We start from the raw sequence: 12,823 nt of genomic DNA, 5'->3' as shown, positions 1-12,823 counted from the left end.
ATTATCTTAAATAGATATTGCTTCATTCTTGACACTGATAATGAAACAGAGGATTAAAATTAAAAATATTTTACCCCTACAAACATTCCTGAAAGAAACTAAACAAGATATGCATAAATGGGAAGACATCTTGTGTTCATGAATGGAAGACTGAATAGTTAATATGTCAGTGCTACCCAAAACAACTTCAAAATGATAGGAACAGAGTAAAGGGACAAAGCAGGTGATTAAATAGTTAATCCCACTAGGGGACTGTAAGTAAAGGAAAAGTATGGGAGACCCCTGTAAGTTAATGATCGCTCAAGAAAGCAGGTTTGCTTAACCACGAAACCAAGCATGCCTGCTTAGCAACAAAACCATGCAACAGAAACATGAGACATGCCCCCAAACAATATACAATGGTGGCATGAGACCCACATCCTGCCCAGTGAGCTCAGTAAGTTAATGACCCCTAGGACATGCTCTCTGCACACATAAAAAACAATAATTTATGGAAAAGTGGCATTTCAAAGTGAAAGACCCTCATTGTATGGAGACCTGAAATAATGTTTCCATAGTGCCATGACAGTCCTGGCTTGACCACGTAGGGACAAGAAAACTCCCCTGTCCAACCTGGAGGACTAGCTGATGATGGAAACTTGACGTCTACTCAAGAATGAGTAAGAAGGTGGTCTTTTCCTCCTCCCCACTTTTCCTTTGATTATAAAACTGTAGCCAACTAAGTTCTCAGGGCGCAGCACCCTCTAGCCCATCTGCTTTTAACTTACCTATCACTTTGTCTCTTGCTGAATTCTTTCCACGATGAGACATAAAGGACTGGAGCTCCTTGGAACCCCCGGAAACGCCACCTAGTGGTTTCAAAAGCAATCCCTAACAAACTCCCAACGACATTTTTAAAAGAACTGGGAAAACCCACCAAAATTCATATGGAATCTGAAGGGACTCCAAACACCAAAAAGAAATTTGAAAGGAAGAACAAAATTGGAGGATTCACACTTCCTCATTTCAAAATGTAACTACAAAGCTACAGTAATCAAAAGTGTGATACTGGCATAAGGACAGACGTACAGACCAACTGAATAGAATAATGAATCCAGAAACAAACCTTTGCATATATAGTCAAATGATTTTTGACAAAGGTGTCAAGACCACTCAATGAGAAAAGGACAGTCTCTTCAGCAAGTGATGCTAGGAAAACTGGATATCCACATGTGTAAGAATGAAGTTGGACTGCTGGCTTACAGAATATATAAAAATTAACTCAAACTGGATTAAACACCTAAACTTAAGAGCTAAACTATAAAACTCTCAGGAAAAAATAAAGACAAAATTCTTTATGATGTTGAATTTGGCAATGATTTCCTGGATATGACACCAAAAGCACAGGCTACAAAAGAAAAGAAAATAAATTGGACTTCATCAAAATTAAAAATTTCTATGCATCAAAGGACACTATTGAGAGAATGAAGGAATGGCAAATTAGTGTTTAATGGAACAGATTTTTACTGGTGATGGTTGCACGACAATGTGACGTTTCTTTCCATTCTAGTAACCTTGTCACCAGCAAAGGACCAGCTCAAAGAAGCACTTTATCCTCTACAGGAAAAACACACCAATTATACTTCTACACTTGCCTTAAAAGCACCTAGAGGAAAATCAGTTTGAAAATGGGACTAGTGCTCACATTTCCCACAACCCATTCTAATGTATAAGTAAATGGCCGTATTAGGTGATTCATTACCATAACTGCCAGCAGACTTCTCAATCATTACTGTATTTTACCAATTCTGAAGAAGAGCTATTTAATTGTTCTGGTGCAAGAGCACCTGCAAGTAAACAACATAATCCTGAGCACTCCGCAAGGGACCACAGTACAGGTACAGTACAGGTACTGACATGTTTCATTCTAAAGAAAATCTTATGCTTGACAGATATTACTAGCTCAACCAAATAAAATGCAAATAATGATGATGATGATAAAAAAAAAAGAATCCAAAATAAATGAGAATTAGTACCAGTCATAAAAACAATAGTCACTCAGGATTTTGAGGGAACCTGAACCTTGATATATTATTTATGTTAACTCTTTCAGAACTGGTTTCTGTGTGCATCACTGCTGTCAATAATTTGATACTATCTAACTAAGTAGGACCTGGGGGATTACAATGCAGCCAAATATAGTTCTAGTTATGACAGAAAACAAAGACAATTAAAAAAAAGTCTCTGAATGTATCTGTATCAGACCTAAGAAGCGTTACTTTACAAGAATCAGACTTCAATATTTAAACTTGAAATATACAATAAATAAGAAGCTCAAAATACAGAGTGTGGCTCAGGAAGTAAAGATTACACTGTGACGTTACAAGGCTGCTATGCCTATGTCCTTTATTAGCATTTGGCATTTTACTTCAAGTGTCCTTGACAGATGAATTTTTCAAAATGTGTACTGTAAAATAAATAAGACTATATTCTTTCAATATAAATGGTTAACTGACTTGTACAGAAGAATTCCTCCTTCATTTATACCAAATAACTACAAATCTAGAAACCAGTAAAAACATTTTCTATTGTTTGAGAACTTTAAGAATGTTACCTTAAACCCCCAAATTAACATCAGCTTCACTTTCCATATACGTTTAAATTGAAAGACTTTAGACTCTACCTTGAAACGTTTAAATGTGCGCTTACGATATTCACACCATTCCACAAAGAAGTGTAGGCTTCGGAAAAACATAAACAAATCTCTTCTTTCTTCTGCTCTGTAGAAATAAAAGGCTCTATGATTAATAAATATCGTTTATTATCGTTCATTTAAGCCCTCCATCTGGCTTTATCTTATTATTGTTTTTTATAGATCCGACACTAAAGCTAAAAAAGTACTTAATATATTTCTATACACTGAACTCTGCCCTTTTGAGTATGTGCCCCTGTGTGATTTCTCAGGCTAGAATTCCCTTTTCTCCATCTTCAAATGTTTAAATCCTACCCATCTTTCAAGATATCACACAAATGCCACTTTCTCCTTGATGTCTCATTTGATGACCTGTGGTATAATAAAGAATATATCTGGGCTTTGTCACTAGTTCCTAACACAGAGCTTCTAACACTCTTGGAATTCCTGAGTGACAAGAGTGCCTTTTTTAAGCTAATGAGGTGAATCAGGGTGGTCCCTAGGTAGCCTTAGGATGGGGACTGTTCACCAGAAAGACCAACCACATGATTTAAAAGTTGGAACTGTGGGCTCACCAGTTCTCCAGGGAAGAGAGGGGAGCTGGAGGAGTTTAATCACATGGCCAATCATGATGCCTATGTAAGGTAACCCCAATAAAACGTCTGGACAACAAAACTCAGTGGCACTTTCAGGTTGGTGAACGTGTGGATGTGCTAGGAGGCTGATGTGCCCAGATTCCATGAAGAGAGGGCACAGAAGCTCTATGTTTATCCTCCTCCCCCAGCCCCCACGGCACCCCACCCCACCCCTAGACCTTTGTCTATGAATTGTTTCCATTTGGCTGTTTCTGGGTTGTAACTTTTACTGAAGTCTAGCAGTTTTATGGAGGACTTTGCCCTTAACCTGTGGGTCTCTGCTAAATCTGGGTAGTGTCAGAATTGAACTGAATTAGAGGACACCCAGTTGGTGTCACAGATTTATTGTGTCTCACCACCACACCATATGTCCTATTCTGCTAAATCTGGGTAGTGTCAGAATTGAACTGAATTAGAGGACACCCAGTTGGTGTCACAGATTTATTGTGTCTCACCACCACACCATATGTCCTATTCTGCTAAATCTGGGTAGTGTCAGAATTGAACTGAATTAGAGGACACCCAGTTGGTGTCACAGATTTATTGTGTCTCACCACCACACCATATGTCCTATTCCAAAATAGCTAGAAATAATTTCATTCCTATGCCTATGAGCTCCCATAGGAATTTAGCTCAATTCTCTTAATACTATACCTATTGTTATATTGACACCTACAAACACTTCTGAGCAACTTATAGGCAAGATGCATGTGTTCATTTAATTATTCATTTGATAAATGATTGTGGGAGTAGAGTTCCCATTCTAGTCACAGTAGAGTAAGCACATTGAACCTGAAGGCTCCCATTAATTACAATTTAGAAACATGGAAATAACACATAAAGCAAATATTGGAAGATTCTGATATGTGGACAGAAGAAGCAAAACAGGTAGAGACTTCAGGAATTAAGGGAGGACCAGCTAATGAGTTCCTTGGGGTTCATTTTTACCTCTTGTACATCCCAATCTGGATGCCAGAGCAGACTGAAATTAAAAAAACAAACAAAAAGGCCCAGGGAAAGACTGCTCCTTCTAGCCAGCAGAAGTCATACAAGATGAGGAGTGAAGACACTGCTTTTAGTGATGATTATTTGGACTTGACACCAAAAGCTAAGGCAACAAAGCAAAAATAAACACGAGACTACATCAAACTGAAAAGTCTCTGCACAGTAAAGGAAACCATCAACAAAATGAAAAGGCAACTTGGCGAATGGGACAAAATACTTGCAAACCAAATATCTGATGGGGTTAATATGCAAAATATATAAAGAACTCACATAACCCAATAGCAAAAAACCCAAACAATCAGATAAAACAGGCAGAGGATCTGAATATAAGCATACCTCAGAGATATTGCAGATTCAGTTCCAGACCACCACAATAAAACAAACATCGCAATAAAGCGAATTGCACATATTTTTTTAGTTTCCCGCATATTAAAGTTATGTTACACTATAGCTTTATGTCTAAAACAAAAAAAACAACAAGGTACAGGTCTTCCCTGGTGGCGCAGTGGTTAAGAATCCACCTGCCAATGCAGGGGACCCGGGTTTGAGCCCTGGTCCGGGAAGATCCCACACGCCACGGAGCAAATAAGCCTGTGCGCCACAATTACTGAGCCTGTGCTCTAGAGCCCACAAGCCACAACTATGGAGCCCACGTGCCACATCTACTGAAGCCCGTGCACTCCAGAGTCTGTGCTCTGCAACAAGAGAAGCCACCGCAATGAGAAGCCCACACACTGCAATGAAGAGTAGCCCCCGCTCGCCGCAACTAGAGAAAGCCCGCGTGCCGCAATGAAGGCCCAACGCAGCCAAAAATAATAAATAAAAATAAATAAATTAATTTTAAAAAAACAAGGCATGTATCTTAATTAAAAAATACTTTAGGAGTGGGGGAGAAATAGGTGAAGGGTACGAACTTCCAGTTATAAAATAAATAAGCCACAGAGATGTAATATACAGCATAAGGAATATGGTCAATAATATTGCAATAACTTTGTATGGGAATGGATGGTTACTAGACTTACCATGGTAAACATTTCATAATGTATGAAAATGTCAAAACACTATGTAGTACACCTGAAAATAACATAATATTGTATGTCTACTATATTTCAACTTAAAACTAAGTTTTGGGACTTCCCTGGTGGTGCAGTGGTTAAGAATCTGCCTGCCAATGCAGGGGACATGGGTTTAAGCCCTGGTCCGGGAAGATCCCACATGCCGCGGAGCAACTAAGTCCGTGCGCAACAACTACTGAGCCTGCGCTCTGGAGCCCGCAAGCCACAACTACTGAGTCCACGTGCCACAACTACTGGGGCCTGCGCGCCTAGAGCCTGTGCTCTGCAGCAGGAGAGGCCACCGCAATGAGAAGCCCGCGCACCGCAACGAAGAGTGGCCCCCGCTCACCGCAACTAGAGAGGGCCTGTGCGCAGCAACGAAGACCCAACACAGCCAAAAATAAATAAAATAAAATAAATTTATTAAATAAAAAAAAATAACTAAGTTTCTATAAGATATAAATACACTCGCTATATATTTGGACCCAATCAGTCCATGTCTGATTGAGGACTCCTGAATATTAAACTGATCTAATGTTCACAATAAAGAGGAAAAAGTTCACAAGAAAAAAGATCACTTTACTGCTAAAAACTGCTATCCATCATCTGAGCGTTCAGCAAATCTTTTTGCTGGTGGAGGGTCTCTCCTCGGCATTGATGGATGCTGACTGATGAGGGATGTTTACTAAAAGTTGGCATGGCTGTGGCAACCACCACCTTTATTCTTCAAATAAGACGACAATGAAGCTTGATGCATTAAGTGACTCTTCCTTTCATGAACGATTTCTCTGTAACATGCAATGCTGATTGATAGCATTTCACCCACAGAACTTCTTTCAAAACTAGCGTCAATACTCTCAAACCCTGCCACGGCTTTATCAACTAGATTTATGTCACAGTCTAAATCCTTTTTTGTCATTTCAACAATCTTCACAGCATCTTCACCAGGAGTAGATTCCATCTCAAGAAACCACTTTCTTTTTCTTCATCCATAAGAAGCAACAGCTCATCAATTAAAAGTTTTGTCATGAGATTGTAGCAATTCAGTCACATCTTCAGGCTCCACTTCTAATTCTAGGTCTCTTGCTACTTCCACCACACTTGCAGTTACTTCCTCCACTGAAGTCTTGAACCCCTCAAAATCATCCATGAGGGTTGGAGTCAACTTCTTCCAAACTCCTGTTAATGTTGATCTTTTCACCTCTTCCAATGAATCATGAATGTTCTTTCTTTTTTGTTTTTTTTGGTTTTTTTTCTTTTTTCTTTTGGCTGCGTTGGGCCTTAATTGCGGCATGCGGGATCTTCGTTGAGGCATGCGGGATCTTTCATTGCGGCACACAGGATTCCCTCTAGCTGTTGCGTGGGGGTTTTCTCTTCTCTAGTTGTGGTGTGCAGGCTCCAGGGCACGTGGGCTCTGTAGTTTGCAGCATGTGGGCTCTCTAGCTGAGGCGCGCACAAGCTCAGTAGTTGTGGTGCGTGGGCTTAGCTGCCCCGCAACATGTGGGAACCTAGTTCCCCAACCAGGGGTCAAACCCACGTCCTCTGCATTGGAAGGTGGATTCTTTACCACTTGACCACCAGGGAAGTCCCATGAATGTTCTTAATGGCATCCAGAATGGTGAATCCTCTCCAGGTTTTCAACTGACTTTGCCCAGATCCATCAGAAGAATTCACTATCTATGGCAGCTACAGCCTCACAAAATATATTTCTTAAATAATAAGACTTGAAAGTTGAAATTATCCCTTGATCCATGGGCTGCAGAATGGATGTTGTGTTAGCAGGCATGAAAACAACATTAATATCATTGTACATCTCCATAAGAGCTCTTGGGTGGCCAAGTGCATTGTCAATGAGCAATAATATTTTGAAAGGAATCTTTTTTCTAAGCAGTAGGCCTCAACAGCGGGCTTAAAATATTTAGTAAACCATGTTGTAAACAGACATGCTGTCATCCAGGCTTTCCATTTATAGAGCACAGGCAGAAGAGATTTAGTATAATTCTTAAGGGCCCTAGGAATTTTGGAATGGTAAATGAACACTGGCTTCAACTTAAGGTTACCAGTGGCATTAGCCCCAAACAAGAGAGTCAGCCTGTCCTTTGAAGCTTTGAAGCCAGGCATCGAATTTTCCTCTCTAGCTATGAAAGTCCTAGATGGTATCTTCTTCCGATACAAGGCTGTTTTGTCTACATTGAAAATCTGTTGTTTAGTGTAGCCACCTTCATGGATTATCTTAGCTATATCTTCTGGATAACTTGCTGCAGTGTCTACATCAGCCCTTGCTGCTTCACCTTGTACTTTTATATTATGGAGATGGCTTCTTTCCTTAAACCTCATGAACCAAACTCTGCTAGCTTCAAACTTTTCTTCTGTAGCTTCCTCACCTCTTTCATCCTTCACAGAATTGTAGAGTTAGGGCCCTGATGTGGATTAGACTTTGGCTTTAAGGGAATGTTGTGGCTGGTTTGATTTTCTATCCAGACCATTAAAACTTTCTCCATAGGTGCAATAAAGCTGTTTCACTTTCTTATTTGTGTGTTCACTAGAATATTACTCTTAATTTCCTCCAAGATAGACAGATAGATATACACACACATAGAGATAAATATCCCTATCTATCTATCTATCTATCTATCTATCTATCTATCTATCTAATGGAATATTATTCATCCATAAGAAGAAGGAAATCCTGATATTTGTAACAACATGGCTGGACCTTGAGGACATTATGCTAAGTAAAATAAGTCAGAGACAGAAAGATAAATACTGTATGATCTCACTAGTATGTGGAATCTAAAAAACAAACAAACAAAAAACAAACTCAGTTGCGGAGAACACATTGATGGTTGCCAGGGGCAGGGGGTATGAGGTCGGCAAAATGGGTGAGGGTGGTCAAAAGGTACAAACTCCTAGTTATAAAATAAGTAAGTCATGGGGATGTAATATACACCATGGTGACTGTAGTTAATAATACTGTATTGTATATTTGAAAGTTGCTAGAAGAGAAAATGTTAAAAGTTCTCATCAGAAAAAATAAAAAGTAACTGTGTGGTTATACATGTTAACTAGAGTAATTGTAATGATCATTTCACAATTTATACATATATCTAGTCATTATATTGTACACCTGAAACTAATATAATGTTATATATCAACTATATCTCAACAGAACAAAACCAATGTTCAAAATCATGCAATTTAATTTACTGGACATAATATTAATAAAGTTCCTTTTGTGGTTTATTACTTAAGAGCAAAAGTTTTCAAAAATTAGGCAATAAAATGTTTGATGCAGCTAAAAAAAAGAAAAAAAAAAAAAGATGAGAAAAGGGAAACCATGCAGTACAGAACCCTAATGCCAAAGAGGAGCTGTGTCCCTAATCCTCCCAATTAGGCAACTAGTACTGCTGGTAATAAGCAAAAGCATAAGCATATGGATCAAGGGAAGAGAACTGAGAGTCCAGAAATACAATCATAGATCTATGGTCAACTGATTTTCAACAAGAGTGCCAAAACCATTCAATGGGGATAAGAATAGTCTCTTCAAAAACTGGTACTGTGACAACCAGATATCCAAATGCTAAAGAGTGATGTGGCACCCTTACTTTGCACCATATGCTCTAAACTCTAAATGGATCAACAACCTAAATATAAAAGCTAAAACTATAAATTCTCAGAAGAAAACACAGAGGCAAATATCGACCTTAGATTTGGCTGTGGTTTCTCAAATGACAATAAAATCATGAACATCAAAATAAAATATAGATAATGTAGACATCATAAAAATTAAAACTTCTGTGCATCAAACGACATTATCAAGAGTGGAAAGACAAGCTACACAGTGGTATTTGCAAAATATATATCTGAAAAGGGTCTAGAACCCAAAATATAGAGAAAACTCTTAAAACTCAACATAAAAATCATAAAAATGCTGTAACAAGCTATCATGAACATGGTTTAGAGAAATACAAAAATAGAAAATATCAACAAAGAAATAAAGGATAATAAGAAGATTCAAATAATTTAGAACTGCAAAATACAATAACTTAAATACAAATCTCATCACAGTGGGCTTCCCTGGTGGCGCAGTGGTTAAGAATCCACCTGCCAAAGCAGGGGACACAGGTTCGAGCACTGGTCTGGGAAGATCTCACATGCTGTGGAGCAGCTAAGCCTGTGCGCCACAGCTACTGAGCCTGCACGCTAGAGCCCGCAAGCCACAACTACTGAGCCCACGTGCCACAACTACTGAAGCCTGCGCGCCTAGAGCCCGTGCTCTGCAACAAGAGAAGCCACTGCAATGAGAAGCCCGTGCACTGCAACGAAGTGTAGCCCCCCTTACCGCAACTAGAGAAAGTCCACGTGCAGCAACGAAGACCCAATGCAGAAAAAAAAAAAAAAAAAACCTCATCAGGAGTGTTCCATAGCAGAATGGAGATGGCAGGGGAAAGAAACTTAAAGATAGACCAATAGGAATTATTCAATACCAACAGAGAGAGAAAAGATTGGGGGAAAAAAAGGTAAGAGATCCTCAGAGAGTTGTGAAATAATAACAAAAGGTTTAACCTTCATGTCATCAGTCTCAGAAGGAGAGGGGAAAGGGCCTGGGACTGAAAAAATATTTGAAGAAATAAGGACTGAGTACTTCCCAAACTTGACTAAAAAAATATACCTACAGATTCCCAAAGATGTCTAAGCCCAGAGAAATGATGATCACATTTCTAAAACTTAAAGACAAAGAAAGTCCTTGAAAGCAGGCACAGAGAAATGAGGCATTATAAATAAGGGAACAATGGTTTGAATAACTGTCTATTTCTCATCAAAAACCATGGAGGCCAGAAGCAAGTGGCACAACATTTTTTAAGTGTTGAAAGAACAGAACTGTCAAACTAGAATTCTATATCCAGAAAGAATCTACCTCAAGAATGAGAGTAAAGACATTCTCACATGAAGAAAATTAAGAAAACTTGCTGCCAGAGCCATCATTCCCTTAGTTTCCTTTAACTCTTTGAGCATATTTAAAACAGTTTCTTTGTCTAATAAATCCAAAGTCTGGGCTTCCTCAGGGACAGTTTCTATTGATTGATTACTTTTTTCCCTGTGCATGGGCCTTACTTTCTTGTTTTGTTTTTCGTTCTGCCTGTTTTGTAATTTTTGTTGAAAACTGAACATTTTAAACACTATAGTGTGGCAATTCCTGGAATCAGATTCTCCCTCTCCCCAGGGTTTGCTGTTGTGCTTCTTGTTCCTTTTGTTGGTTTAGTGACTTTTCTGAGCCAATCTGTATAGTCTATTTTTTGTTGTGCATGACTACGTAAGTCTGCTCCATTAGCTAATATCTTGACAGAGATTTACTTAAACACCTTGAACCCATGTCTCCAAGTCTTTGCCAATGGGCTTTCTCTTGGGCATAGCTTCAATACTCAGCAAGGCAAATGACAATACTACCTTAGCTTTCACTTCCTGCTTTTGCACAGCCTCACGGTCAGCCAGTAGTGAGAACTTAGGCCATCTCAGGTCTTTCCTGAGCATGCACACAACCCAACACATGGGCAGGACCTTCTAGAGTCCCAGGGATAGGTCAGAGATTTTTGAAGTCCCTAGCCATTGCATTCTACAGCTTTTCTTTTTAAGTTTTTTCGTTAACCTATTAATTGCCCCAGCTGTTATCCACCGCCTCAGGCACCCGTGAAGTTTAAAAATTGCCTCCAGGGAACTCCCTGGCAGTCCAGTGGTTAGGACTCAGCGCTTTCACTGCTGGGGCCCAGGTTCGATCCCTGGTCGGGGAACTAAGATCCCACAAGCTTCATAGCGTGGACCAAAAAAAAAAAAAAAAAAAAGCCTCCAAATATCTTCAACAAATTCTCCCAGAGAAAAGCCTTTCACACTAGATTAGTTCTGAGTCAGGTCAAATAAACACAGCCTTGAAAGTGAGATCTTCCAGGGAATAAAGAAACAGGTCAAACAATGACAATTTACTGGGAATGTGGCTTTGAAGGAGTTTGAACCTATTCTGCTCCCTCTGGTGGCTGCCAGGCTTGCTGGTTATCACCAGGATTACAGGCTTTTTGTTGTCAAGGCTAACACAGAGCTGGTAAAGGAGAGATAGGTATAGGGCATTTAAAAAACACAAAGCTCACTCTTGTTATCAAGATTCTGCCGTTTTTCCTGAATATATACTCCCTGGATTGCTACAACCCTTTGGTTCATTTCTAGGATTCCAAAAAATTTGATTCTGACAGTTTTGGCCAGTTTTTTTGTTGCTTTTACAGAGGAGAGAATCTTCAAAGGTACTTACTTACTCTGCTAGTTTTACTGACATCTATGCCTTGAATTTTAAAAGGACTCAGCCAGGGCTCTGTATTAATCATGTCTTTTATTTTCTGTATTCTGATGCTTTGACATCTGGGGCCTTGCTGACCCTGAAGAAACTGTGCCTCCCAAGATTAGCCCATTCCTAGAGATAGTAAACAACTTGCTCCTGAATGCTTTTCTAACGTGATACAACCAGTCCAGAACCCATATCTCAACCACCTCCTTTATATTTGCTATTCCCCTATCCACTTGCTCAGGGCTAGGTACCAGAGGCATCTAGTGACAGCCCCTATGACCCACAGCCTCCTGAAATTATTCAAACTAGCCAACCTAAGCCTGCTCACCCTGACTCAACTTTTCCTTACCTCAGAAACCACAGTAAAGGCTCTTGACCAGTTTCCCGTTCTCCATCTCCTGACCTACTCTAGTGCTTCTCACTGTGGTCCCCAGTGGCATGATGTACCCTTCCCTCTTAGGAACCAACTAAGTAACAAACTATCTTTTCAATGGTAATCGTCTTCCTGATCTGTTGGCCTTACCATACTCAAATAATTTTTTAAAAAACCTATTAAAATAGGTTCCCATGCATTTATTACTAACTTTTAAACATTAGCCATGTAGTATATATGAGCATAGATGTTTATTTCACATGTAAGCTGTTGGTTCCTGTAGATAGCAAAAAGACTACCCCAGAACACATAAACAGTAGTGGTGAGGTTTATTCTCTCCATACTTGGTCACTCAGCCAAATTGTCCTGTAACCATGAGTTAATAAACTCATTGGAACTGCTTCTCAGAGGGACCTCACCAACAAGTCTTCGTGGAAGCTATAGTGATATTTCTGTGAAGGTAACTAATTTGGTGCAGCTCTTAATCACTGAGTAAATGGCCCTCTGAAGCTGCTTTGAAGCTAATCTTGGTGAACTTATCAGAACTTGGGATAGTAAGTAACTTGTGGAAGTCAATAAGGGGATTAATTGAATTGTGATTCTTGGAAAATGACCTAAATTGCCTCAGACATATGAAAAACGAGCATGTCTGCATAATAATCATTCAGCTTACCTGTACAATGACTAATCTGAGGAGTAGTTTTGTCCTAAATCCCTTCCAGTTACAGCTTTTTACGCTTTTCTGTGCTTTTT

General features: G+C 39.4%; 1 protein-coding gene across 4 annotated transcripts in view; it reads right to left on the bottom strand.

Annotated features, from left to right (window-relative positions):
• LOC118897018 (centromere protein P) overlaps positions 1 to 12,823 on the bottom strand; it is a 234,680-nt gene that overhangs the window by 157,927 nt on the left and 63,930 nt on the right. For all 4 annotated transcript variants that reach the window (XM_036855745.1, XM_036855746.1, XM_036855744.1 and 1 more), the window contains exon 5: positions 2,663 to 2,759. In XM_036855745.1, coding sequence (XP_036711640.1) covers positions 2,663 to 2,759 — 97 coding nt within the window. The remainder of the gene's footprint in view (positions 1 to 2,662; positions 2,760 to 12,823) is intronic.

Source organism: Balaenoptera musculus, chromosome 6, assembly GCF_009873245.2.
Source record: "Balaenoptera musculus isolate JJ_BM4_2016_0621 chromosome 6, mBalMus1.pri.v3, whole genome shotgun sequence".
Taxonomy (NCBI): domain Eukaryota; kingdom Metazoa; phylum Chordata; class Mammalia; order Artiodactyla; family Balaenopteridae; genus Balaenoptera; species Balaenoptera musculus.
This window is presented reverse-complemented; position numbering and strand designations above follow the sequence as displayed.